At 42.1% G+C, this 13,123-nt stretch overlaps 1 protein-coding gene across 4 annotated transcripts in view; it reads right to left on the bottom strand.

The window, feature by feature from the left end:
- LOC124134868 (cytoplasmic dynein 1 heavy chain 1-like) overlaps nt 1–13,123 on the bottom strand; it is a 97,165-nt gene that overhangs the window by 45,348 nt on the left and 38,694 nt on the right. For all 4 annotated transcript variants that reach the window (XM_048403802.1, XM_048403804.1, XM_048403803.1 and 1 more), the window contains exons 41-56: nt 12,152–12,335; nt 11,395–11,607; nt 10,903–11,055; nt 9,987–10,072; nt 9,188–9,344; nt 8,498–8,716; nt 7,668–7,871; nt 6,510–6,674; nt 5,817–6,050; nt 5,170–5,344; nt 4,462–4,615; nt 3,655–3,820; nt 2,956–3,119; nt 1,997–2,183; nt 1,109–1,372; nt 320–532 (exon numbers count right to left, since the gene is read on the bottom strand). In XM_048403802.1, coding sequence (XP_048259759.1) covers nt 320–532; nt 1,109–1,372; nt 1,997–2,183; nt 2,956–3,119; nt 3,655–3,820; nt 4,462–4,615; nt 5,170–5,344; nt 5,817–6,050; nt 6,510–6,674; nt 7,668–7,871; nt 8,498–8,716; nt 9,188–9,344; nt 9,987–10,072; nt 10,903–11,055; nt 11,395–11,607; nt 12,152–12,335 — 2,938 coding nt within the window. The remainder of the gene's footprint in view (nt 1–319; nt 533–1,108; nt 1,373–1,996; nt 2,184–2,955; nt 3,120–3,654; nt 3,821–4,461; nt 4,616–5,169; nt 5,345–5,816; nt 6,051–6,509; nt 6,675–7,667; nt 7,872–8,497; nt 8,717–9,187; nt 9,345–9,986; nt 10,073–10,902; nt 11,056–11,394; nt 11,608–12,151; nt 12,336–13,123) is intronic.

Raw genomic sequence — 13,123 nt, 5'->3', positions numbered from 1 at the left:
CTGCTCAAATGCGGTTTATTAGTTCCGACCAGTGGATCCATTTGCATTCTAGTTATCATTCTCAACTCCCTGGGGAGTATACAACCCAAGCTGCTGTCAGGCGTTACAGGGTTTATACATTGCCTCACATATAACATACAATTGGGCCTAGGGTTCCATTCTTCATGAAATTCCCTGCCATGTTTGTCATAACTAATGCTTTTGCTGTCCATAGCATTAATACACTTTCATTTCTCAAATAAAAGAAACAAATTGTTAAAGTGCCCGCTAGGAATGAAAATGACGTAAAACTTGCTCCCTGATTTCGCCATCTCCTCACCTGTTGTGTGAACCACTTGTAGAGTTCCTCGGAGGAGTCTAGCATCATGCCCTCCCTCTGAGCTCCCTCCTTGCACTGGGTCATCAGCGTGGTGTACTCGTCTCCCTCGAACAGACCAGGGACCTCGCCGTTGGCCAGCAGGGTGTTCATTCTCTCCAGGAAGCTAGAGTCGAGCACATTCGATTCATCCATAATGAAACAGATCTTCTCATCCTGGTGGGGAAAGAAATGACAATACAGAGTCAGGTAAACAGATGTGGAAGAAGTGGTACACATTGACAAATCATGATCTTACGACTGGATACAATATCACTCAATGAAAAATCAAAATCAGCAAAATCTTGTGAAACTCAAAAGGCTGCTTTCCGGACAACTAGTGTCAGGAATGTATTTATACTACTCAAAAAAAGTTCAAGAACACTTGATGTTTTCATATAACTATAGTCAACCTGTCCTGTCATCAGATTAACTTTACTCGTATGAAAGAATCAGGTGTTCTTTTACTTCTTTTGAGTAGTATATATGTGTAAAGGGGCATTGCAAAGTACTATGATCTGTAAGGAACTTGCCAATCTGGACGACTTCTTAGGGAACGGTACACTCTGGAATAACATGGTTTCTCTACAGGGTAGGGTCAGATTGTCTCATATGAACAGCTGTTGCCAGATCCAATCCACTCCACTCCGGTCTGAACTAGTCATCCATTATTATTTGGGCTAGAGACCATATAAAGAACAGAGGTTGCATAAAGTATTCCATCATTCAATCAAAGAGTTTATTCTTCTATACCTTGCATCCTGATCTTCGGAGGCAGATCCTGAGATCTTCATCAAAGTCAAACGCTGTGTACTTGTTGTGGACCTTGATCTGGTACACGGACAAGCCATTCATCCAGGCTACGAATCTCGACAGAGTTGTCTTCCCTGCTCCACTCACACCAATCAGCAGCAGATGACCTTGTGGCTGGCGGAAGATTCGGTCAATCCTGAGAACGTGGTCCAGGACTTCATCGAACAGAACCAGGGGCACATCAAGCTCCTCCTCGTAGAAGATCTATAGGACAAGGGGAAGGAATCATTTGACCACATTTCAATTTCAATCCAGGTCCAGGGCCCAGTTTTAACAAAGAATCTTGGAGCTACAACTGCTGCAAGTCCATGTTGAAAGGAGTTATCATTGTCCTGATGCAAAGATTGCTCTGTGTAACAGGGCACTGTTCATTAACAATTTAATCAGTAATACTAATTCTTCACTGATCACAGTGAAGAGAGTGAACATATCATTACTGCACAACTTAAAATTTAACAACAAATTCTTGACTGAAAACTTGCATTGTAAGCACTTGGAAAAGATCATTTTCAAACCTCCCAAAAAGTGTAAAAGTAGCTTTAAAATCTTTGGAGTGAGTGAGTGAGTTTGTTTTTTTACGCCGCTTTTAGCAATATTCCAGCAATATCACGGCGGGGGACACCAGAAATGGGCTTCACACATTGTACCCATGTCGGGAATCAAACCCGGGTCTTCAGTGTGACGAGCTAACGCTTTAACCACAAGGCTACCCGACCGCCCTAAAATCTTTGGAAATAAATCATTTTGTTCATCATACATGGTGGTAAGCCATTTTACTACTATCAAATATTTTCCTATCAAAACAGACCACCTTCATATAGCACAGACCTTGAGTCTAGCCTTGGTGTATTCACGGAGAGCCTCCCTGTCAACTGGCACATAGTCCTTGGACAGCCAGTTGCTGAAGAGGATAGGACGTTCAATGGCCTCATTACGGTTGATGTTGGGAAAGTGTTTCAGAGCTACAGCATCTACATTCTGGTCTGTCCACAGTCTCTCTTCATCTTCGATCAATCTGGAAATATTTTACAAAACATTAAATACAAGGCAACCTTGAGAGAATGTCAATAATTAGGTCCTCACCAAAATGACTTTCAAATGCTGCTGTAGGGACTATATTTACACTCAGACAAAAACTTCTTTGAGTACTTTCAACTAAAACTAAAAAAGCAGATAAACAATACAGGGTCATCTGCTAATTTTATGCTATGTGCTCTATCTCAAGTCTTATTAGACCAACATCATAGTATACCAACCCAAGTCTGTGCCAAAACCAAACATATGTCTTTGAATTACTTCAGTAACTTTTAGTCTCAGTTTGAGATTAGATGATACTTCCATATACTATCAAAAGCAACTTTCTAAACATTGGCTTTGGGCTGATGATAAAGAGTCACAGACTGCTACCTAGACATTAGAAAGGGTCCAATGTGACAAGCTACTTTGTCCAGGATGTTGCAGGATCCCCACTTTCTTTTGTTTTTGTTTGTTTGTTTGTTGTTTAACGCCACACTCAGCAATATTCGAGCTATATGACGGCGGTCTGTAAAATAATCAAGTCTGGACCAGACAATCCAGTGATTGACATCATGAGCATCGATCCAGGCATTTGGGATCGATGACTGTATCGACCAAGTCAGCAAGCCTGACCACCCGATCCCGTTAGCCGCCTTTTACAACAAGCATAGCCGCCTTTTACGGCAAGTATGGGTTGCTGAAGACCTATTCTACCCTGGAATCTTCACGGGTCCCCCACTTTCTAATGAGGGTACAACGGTAATTGGTACCTGTCTTGGAAGAGTCGCAGAGCTTCATGGGCCCAGATCCTGACCAGTCCTTCCACACTAAGGGTCTCCAGTGGCCGGAGTGCCTCACAGATACCTCGCACCCACCGGGTCATCTCACGGGGGCTGTACACATAGTGGGGCTGCATGTCCTGCGTGAATCTCTCCTGCAATACACACAGGATACTGGAGTACATAGCTGTAGTACACTATACAATACAGACCGATAAGCATTCGTAGATGCTGTAGCCACCAAGTTCACTTGAACTCCTTCCTTACTTGGGACATCATGTTGAAGTCTACCAAACAACGAACGCTTGGACAGGAATATGTTAATTTTGTTCCAGTATTAAATGGTGTCTGAATATACTATTCAACTTCCAAGTTCTCTTAAACTCCTTGGGGGGGGGGGGGGCGCTACAGGTGGCCCAGTCGTCTAAGGCGCCGCAATTCGATGCGCAGAGTTGTGTCCTTTGGGCACGCCTGAAATCTATGATTGTGGGTTTGAATCCCGGGTTTGCCCCGATTTGTCAGCACCATACCCATGCTCGTTGGTTTCACCGAAGTGGTAAACGTCTAAGACCTGCATCACTTCAGGCTTTCCTCCAACATTAAGCTGACAAGCCGTGATATAACTGGAATACAGTTAAAAGCGGCGTTAAACAAAACTCACTCACTCACTCACTTAAACTCCTTCCTTACCTGGGACATCATGTAGAACTCCACCATGGCGTTGGTGAGAGGGTCAGCATATGGCTTCAGGCTGGGGACCAGTCTCAGCATGGCTCGGTTGAAGGTTCCATAGATCTGCTTGAGTGAGGTCTCGCCAGGGTAGTCAACATACACTACTGGCACATGACGCAGGAATCTGCACAGAGAAGTAATTAGAATCTTTTGTTATTACCGTATTTGACATAATAAGCGCCCACAGCGATATTTGCTAATATATTGGTTAGTGAACAATCCCAATTAGCTCTCCTTCCGATTTATCATTGTACACAAGACTTATTTATTCGCGTATTAAATGCACTCATGTGTTATATGCACACTTAAGTATGGGGAATTAAATTCTGGAAAAATATATCTGTCGTACATAAACATTTCAGGCTGTCGGCATAAACCACAAAATTTATCTTTCTACTGTTTTTTCCCCACCAAAATAATATTCTAATAGGAGCCCCCTATTTCTAATTTAGAGAGCGCCTTAGGCACTTATTACGTCAAATACGGTAATTTTAGAAGATAAGGATATGCCACTCGAAGCAATACTGCTTACAAATGCTAAAACGAGTTTCACCCTCATAGACATGGTCGAGAATATTTTGAATTTTGTTTTTTATTAAGTATGATGCAGGAAGTCGCAAGTTCGCTTTGTCCTCCAGGCATGAAATAGCTGGCAGTCCCAAACAGCACAAGATGTACTGTACTTACAGGACGTCACAATGGCAACTGAACCAATCTGCAGACAAATCCCATCAGCCTGGTATTCCTACAGTGGAGAGTACCCACCTGTGTGAGAGGGGCTTTCTCCCAGGATCAGTGGGAGGGTTGCAGGCACCAACAAACTGGATTCTTTCAAACTTGACCCAAGTCTGGTCGGATGTTCGGAAGAAGCCTCCGTGTTCCATCATTTGGCGGAGGAAGGAGATGACACGCTGAGTACCTGAGAAACAACAATCCTTGCTTCACACTTCCATGCATATCATATTATAGGCAATAAGAGCATTATAAGTTACAAGTGTAGAATGTACATTGTGCTGCAACTTGTTCTCAACATAGCTATTATTGTAAGGTTGATACCATCATGGAATGAGTGAGTGAGTGAGTATGGTTTTATGCCGCTTTTAGCAATATTCCAGCGATAGCATGGCAGGGGACGCCAGAAATGGGCTTCACACTTTGTTCCCATGTCGGGAATTAAACCCGGGTTTTCGGCGTGACGAACGAACGCTTTAACCACTAGGCTACCCGACCACCCCTGATACCATCATGGAACCCTAAGTGACACTTGTGTCTTCTAAAATGCATTGGAGGGCTTATTGGGTCAAATACGGCAATTGAAGTGAACCCTGTGAATCTCTCCTTGTATTTTGGGTTATCAAAAGACAAAACATTTTAGAGTCCATGAAAATATTTAGTCAGCTCAGACACTGGTGATAATCTACTTGAATAGAATTCCTGAAATGTATTACATGTATAACTGAATACAAAACTTACCATATTTGTCCATATCTGGCAAGTTGATTTCATCACAGAAGAGTACAAGCCACTTGTTGAGCTGTACGGGCGACAGAACAACACCATTGGGTGTTCGTCGGAATTCACAGTAATGGTCGAATGTCTTCAGCAGAAGTTCAGGGGTTGTAGCACTGGAGAAATTCAGACCAACAACCTGGACAACCAACATGTTCATTGTTAAAGAAATGGCACAAATACCAGACACATAAATATTCTATAATTAAATATTCCAATAATCTGCTTCCTGACTTTTTTCAGTTTTCTTTTTAGCAGGTATCCAAGCATTTTTAAAACGTGAAATAAGCTCAGAAAAAATCTCCTCCTGAAATATTCAGATGGAAGTGTTTGGTTACAAACATGTTGTTTGTGAACAGTTGAACACATATTATTAAATAACGAACACAGATAGAACTATTTGACTTAATCACTCATGGAACAGATGATGCTTATACTGAACATCTGGATATGTTATGAAACTAATGAACTCAGTTTGCTTCAAAGTTATACATGTGATATTGTTCAATATTGTCAAGTTACAAATAATGGTGTTGTCATTTAAAAATAAGATTTGCGAAGTGCGACAGTCACTATTTTCAAGGATATCAACATATATGGATAAATCTCACCTCCATGTCAGGCAGCGCTCGGAGGGCACTGAACAGCGTCATGGTCTTTCCGGAGCCCGGAGGTCCACACAGCACCAGGGGTTTGTGCTCCGCCAGCCATGTGTACAACAAGCTCTCATGACGCACCGTGTCGATGGTTGGGATAACTACGTCGGGTGCTGCCACCTTGTGGGTCTCCACTTCAACTTGAGGCACCTTGGACTGCCATGGCACCCACTCTCCTCCAATACCAACCTGTGTCAAACAATCCACGGCATGGAGTCACACAAACATCAATCAAACATGTCATATGCATTTTGAGGACAAAACTGAATGTACCTTCATAGAGACACAAAATGTCAACTCTTACAATTACAAAATGTCAACTCTTACAATTACCCAATAACACAAATAATCCAAAAATATAATGATCATTAATGGTCTCTTCTGTGACAAGTGAGTGAGTATGGTTTTTTACGCCGCTTTTAGCACTATTCCAGCAATATCACGGCAGGGGTCACCAGAAATGGGCTTCACACATTGTACCCATGTCGGGAATCGAACCTGGGTCTTCGGCGTGACGAGCGAACGCTTTAACCACTAGGCTACCCGACCGCCCCTTAAATGTGAGAAAATGTTATGAATTAATATCCAAGAAGACAATGTTCATTCCCCATTCATTTGTTGCTATCATTAATTATGTAAGTCCTATACCTCAAAATCGATGATGGAGCCGGTAGTTGGGGGCAGTGGGATGGTGGTGATTCCTCTGATGAAGTCCCCGAGTTCTTGCCTCATCTTGATCCGTCCGTCCCCGGACATGGACCACAGGAGACTGTACACCAGATACTTGGACAGGTAGTGCTCCAGCTGCTCCGCCTGGGGGAGACATAAGCATCAGCACAATGTAACACTTCGTTGCATTCAACTTAAACATGTCACCATGGTACATCATGTCTGACGAAAAGCTAGTCTGTTTACATGGGGTTCAGATACATAATTCAAGAATGATTCAAGATGATAATTGTTCGTAATATGCCGCTGTTCACCCAGCAGTGAATGGGTACCCAGTAGGATGAGATGGTAATGTTACTGTTAGCCTCACAGGCAGCTTGGATTGTATACTCTCCAGGGAGCTGAGATTGAATATCGAGTTACACTTATCCATTGCCTGGGGTTATAATGTTAGCGCTATGAGCATACCTTGTGTATGGAAACATATAGCACAATAATAATAATAATACAGTAGAACACGGATATAATCAGTTCGTTATATCAGTTGTTCATTATACACGTTTTCGCTCGGAAACGTCCGCCATCTTGGATCAACAGCATTAATAATTCTCAATTTCGTGTCTAAACTGATAGCTTTCCTCTTACTATTGCCCGCCATGATAGCATATGCAAGTGATCTGACACTTGGACACAATCTCGTAATTTTTTTATGTTTAATGTTTGTTTTACAGACAAGATTACATGTACAGGTAAGATTAACACAATGCAAATTAAACAAGGTTGATCCGTCGCCGCTGATTGTATTGATTCGCCGCCATTGTGTTGATTCGCCACTGATTGCGTACAGCCAATTGTCAGTGACACTTGACACTGAGTGAGATTTCTCAGTTCGCTATACACGTCCCTTATTAGTGATAGATGGGCTTGTCGGTGATCAGATATCAGTTCGCTGTATCCGTTAGTTCGCTGTAGAGAGTTCGTTATATACGTAAATTTTATATGATATTATATAGGAGATAAATCGGGGATTTTTTAACAGTTCGTTGTATCCGTTTGTTCGCTATATCCGTGTTCGTTATATCCGTGTTCTACTGTAATAATAATAATGATGATGATAATAATATTTTTTTAGCTCACCTGCATTGGGAAGTCGGCATGATTGTGGTTGTAGGCTAGGACGTTGCGGACACCCTGGTTCAGCATGGAGAACAGAGAGTTGAGGGCCCGGAGCCGGGTGAAGTCCATGATATGGTCCAGTTTCACAGCAAACTCCAGGCAGCGGCTAGCAAGGCCGTCAGAGGAGAAGTAGGGCTGGAAGATGACTGCTGCATCGTGCTGAACCTGGACGAACGTAAGGTTATAGAATTACACTGGATAACTAAGGAGTGGACGACCAACAGAATCCTCATACTAGAGGCCATAATCATGAACTTGGTGCAGTTGCTGCACAACGAGTGAGTAAGGAGACTTTTATAAGCAATATTCGAGTAATATCACAGTAGGAAATCAGAAAGGTGCTTCACACATTGCACCTATATGGGTAATTGAACAATGGTCTTTGCCGTGACAACCAAACGCCTTAAACACAAGGCTACCCCATCGCTCCTGTAACACAAAGAAGGAGTGACGCCAACACTGGTGCAGCCAAGCAGGTAAAAACAGGCCCACATTAGGTTCAAACAAACTTAGTTTGAAGATGTAAATTTTCTTTCAATGTAAAATGAACTGAGACAAGAACAAAAATGAAAATCTGGTCCAGCACAACACATTCATAAGGACATAATAAATTAATTGCTAAATTATCATACCCGCCCGACTCATGGCTACCAACCCCTTCCCCCGACTAATTCATTTTATTTGCCCGAGTGAAATGTTTAGATCACTGTAACGACATCAGCTGTCAGACGGCCATTTCATGTTTACGACATGCAGTCAGTAAATGGCTAGTTATCCTTGCTGCAAGTTACCTGCATGTTGGGTGAGAGTGTATCGTCCTTCTCTCCTAGTCTGGACTTGTAGGGGTCTTCATCAGACTCCTCCACAGGGACACAGCGCAGCTCTTGCATGAAGTTATCATAGATCATTTCCGTAGACAGCACATCCTCACTGAACCACACCATGCCACATCGACTGACTGTGGCCAGAGTGGCGTACTTCAAGTCTTGAACTTCAAACATTATTCTCACCTGAAGACAGGCAACATTTTGTTAATATTTGCATGTCATGAGTGAGTGTGGTGAAAACTGCTTTTAACAATGCACAACATGATACATATATTTATCAAATTCATTTATTTATTGTGATTTTTTATTGTAAAAAAACAAAAGAAGAAATGACTTGGGTGGAAATGATGCTCTTAAAAGTATTTCAGTCATATCACGGTGTCACTGCTTCAAATGGGCCAAAACATGATGATAGGTAAGCTACTGTAAGAACATGAATCATAGAACGTTACTCCGGGATTAAAACCCATGAATAGCGAATCCTGGCAGAACAATTGGCATTGTGCATGTGTGGCATCTTACGCCACTGGGCCACCGGTGCCATGAAGAAAGCGCTCAAAGCAGGCAGCCTCAAGTACACACATGTGAACACCATGTAGATAGATACACTCAATCTCAACTTGTTACAGCATACACACATAGTTGTGTTCTTACATTTGGGGGGATTCCCAGTCGTTCACCATTGGGCAGTGTCAGGAGCTTATTGTCGTCCAGGACGGAGTTGAGATTCTCCACCCACTCGGGGTCCACATCACCATCAAAGATGATCCACTGACGTTTTGCAAGTTCACCACGAACGTTGTCAATGATCCTAGAACATATTCCTGTTTATAAGACTTGAACTTAAAAAAAAAATACTACGGAGAAAATGAATGTTCAAGCTTGTAATTTTCGTTTCCACTGTATGGTGTATGCTATGACATCGGGATTATCATAGCTCATCATAAGCTTTTGGTGTTGTGGGTATTTTACCCATGCATTTTAAAATCATTGGGTATCAGTAATTCTATCTGGGTATTCAAGTTTCTGTTACCCACTAGTTTTTACACATGTGGGTATTTAAGTTAAATATTTAAAAACACTATTCATCTAGTGCCTGCAAACTGGTGTTGTGTGGGTTCAAGAGCTTTATAGGACTCAAAAATACCACGATACTTCCACAAGAAAGTGTGATGGCAAATGATCATGATGTAACTGTCATTGTGGAGTTTGGCAAGGTTGACGGAATGCCCGTTTATAATTTCAAAATAAGTTGCTGATTTGCTAATCGAATACGTAGGGTTACTTCACAATATTTTGATGATACGCACAAGTTTTATTTTTGTAGCGTATCTGTAATGTTTGTTGCGTATTTGATACGCTTGGATTTTATTTTACTGCTTATTTCTGCATTTCTGATGCGTATTTCACGCAGATACGCAGCTTATCTGGAGCTCTAGATCATGTTACTTACTTTCTGAGAATGTGTGTGAAGAGACCGTCCGTCCATTCTCTGGTGTTGGGGTCAAGGTTACCATACAGGGCATCCTTGGAGATAGACTACAAACAGACACAGACATATGTACACCATTCATAGATCAAAAAGGCTAATTGATGTCAGTAAAACTGCCAACTGAACTAGTTTACTTTGTGATGAATATTCCAGATTTTAGTCCCTTTTGCATCATTAGAGAATCTGGAGATCTATATGTACCAAATTCTTTGAAACTATATTTTTTTTAAAACACTGAAAGTTTTCCAGGGGTCTGGGGGACTTTGATTTATGTTTACGTTGTAATGGCTTTGTATCACAAAAGTGATCCTTGAAATGAAATCCGCAGAATTTCGTGGAAAATTCTCATCCCTGCATATGGCCCGAGAACATTTGTTGGAATTTCCATATATTTTCTTTCATAGATGAACCGAGCGGGACATCCTCCAACAGGTGAGGTGAAATGGGGTTTAACGTCCCGTCCAAGATTATTGCACTTATATAGCGACGTACATGCAGGTGTATATATGTGTGTGTGTGTGTGTGTGTGTGTGTGTGTGTGTGTGTGTGTGGCTGCTTGTACTAGCCCGGACTGATGCCGATTTATAGTGCTAGCACACTGAGACACCATGCCTCAGTTTAACATGAATACCCCACTCAGACACAGTATAATGACTCTGAGCCGACCAGTCCTTGTTTTAGCTCCTTAATGCTGAGCGCCAGACAGGGTAACAACAAGTACCATCTTTTAACGTCTTTTGGTATGACGCTCTACTCTTAGACCTCGGAGGCGGTCTCTCCTCCAACAGGGCCACCAGAACAGGAATCAAGATCTGAACACTGAGGTTATGCTGAGTTCAGGTTGTCGGCTACTTCAGTGTTGTGCAATATCACTTACCTTGGGGTCAATGACGTGGGGGACTCCATCCAACCCCTCCATTCTCTCCAGCGCCTTCAGCAGGACATGCCAGGCCGTGGACTTGCCGCTGCCACTAGGGCCCACCATCATGAGGCCGTGGTGGAGCTGTGTGATCTGGTACAGCTGTAGGACCTACAACACACCAGCAGTGGAGTGTCAAGTCAAGCTTTTTTAATCTATTGCTTACAACTTGTCACACTTCAGAACACTATCAGAAACAATACATACTGCTGGTGCTGAGTTTTTAAAAAACATTTTTATTTTGTTGTGGGGTTGGCTCGTAAAGTACAAAATTAATTCCTTATATATAATAATGATAATACACAATGGTAATAATCTTTTTATCATATAGCTTTAGAAACAGTATGAATACAATGTTTGAGTGAACCGCCCTTTTTAATCATATAGTGCCAATGTGAGCCATGTTTGTCTCGTGTGAGCCATAAACAGTGTCCTGGCTCCAGTACTGACCTTGTCCACCCACTGTGCTCCGAGTTCGTCGTTCTCACCGTACGTCAGGTGCATTTCCTGACACACTTTCTTGATCTCCTTTCGGAGAGGCTTCATCTCGTTGGGTGTGTACTGCACACCAGGGAAGACATCCGACAACAGAGAGTTGAGCAGGGGGATGTCCTCAGCCACAAGCTTGGGCACCATCGTCTCCATCACACTCTGGATGAGGATCTACGACAAACATACACCACATCGACTGGTTATTTATTACACATATTTCACTTTTTAATTATTTTTTAACTCAAATTCATAACAATATTCAAAATTCAAAATTATACAAACATATATACATATTTATACACAAATAAATCTCATGTTCAATATTTTTGGCCAAAATATATTGCTCCATGTCTCTCACACTTAGTTTTTTATTTCAAGATGTATCCTCTCAGAAAAACAAACTCTGTGTATTATGACATAAATTTTCTCACTGCAGTTCACTCATAGCCAGATATACAGCTATAATAGTTTTGATAGTTTTAGTGAGTGAGTGAGTACGGTTTTACGCCGCTTTTAGCAATATTCCAGCAATATCACGGCGGGTGACACCAGAAATGGGCTTCACACATTGTACCCATGTCGGGAATCGAACCCGGGTCTTCGGCGTGACGAGCTAACGCTTTAACCATTAGGCTACCCGACCGCCCCTTTGATAGTTTTAAATATCGTACATTGACTGCTTCATTCTTTCCAGTCATCATAACAATACACCTACCTCCTGTTCTGGTAGATTTTCGGCAATCGATGTTTCATCCACTTGCTCCGACCTCTCTATGAGTCCCTCCTTGACTCGCTGTATCCTCTCACGCTTCACATTGCCCGCGCTCACCAACACGCTCTTCAGGGCTCGCAGACCAAAGTCATAGTGAGACTGGGGCGACAGCTGCTCGTCACAGAGTCTGGAAGAAACATGGCAAAACATAGCAAAACATGGCAAAACACTTAACTTTGAACAGGATTTTTCGTTTGTTTGTTTGTTGTTTAATGCCGCACTCTACCTATCTAAGCATATTTGGAACATTAGTCACTAGTTTGAGACAGAAGGCATTACATCGATGTACGGAGCTTCAAAGTAGTTCTTGCTAAGCATGCTAAGTGACCTCATTTGCATACTCATCGAATCATGATACCATGGTTCGTTCATTTGTTGTTGTTTAACGCCGCACTCAGCAATATTCCAGCTATATGACGGCGGTCTGTAAAAAGTCGAGTCTGGACCAGACAATCCAGTGATTGACATCATGAGCATCGATCCACGCAATTGGGATCGAAGACATGTATCAACCAAGTCAGCGAGCGTGACCACCCGATCCCGTTAGTCGCCTTTTATGACAAGCATAGTCACCTTTTACGGCAAGTATGGGTTGCTGAAGACCAATTCTACCCCGGAATCTTCATGGATCCCTTCGAACAGGAGGGAGATAGCAACAATGAAGCCAATTCTGATGGCCTCAAAGTATTTAATAGCATTATTTGTCACCTAGACTAAAGATTAACATGAAAACAAGTGGTCGTATAGGTCTTGAGACGAGATTTGACTGTAAATATAAAACATCATGCATGCACTGACAAAACACACTAGATGTTATTGACAGTGATATAAAGTAACTGGCCCATATGTACCTACAGTTATACTATACACTTCTGATATGGATGAGTGAGTGAGCCTTGACCACTATTCTAGTTC

The sequence above is a fragment of the Haliotis rufescens genome, unplaced genomic scaffold, assembly GCF_023055435.1.
Source record: "Haliotis rufescens isolate VD_foot unplaced genomic scaffold, xgHalRufe1.0.p SCAF_3, whole genome shotgun sequence".
Lineage (NCBI taxonomy): Eukaryota > Metazoa > Mollusca > Gastropoda > Lepetellida > Haliotidae > Haliotis > Haliotis rufescens.
The sequence above is the reverse complement of the archived record's forward strand: the minus strand, read 5'-3'. Positions and strand labels throughout refer to the sequence as shown.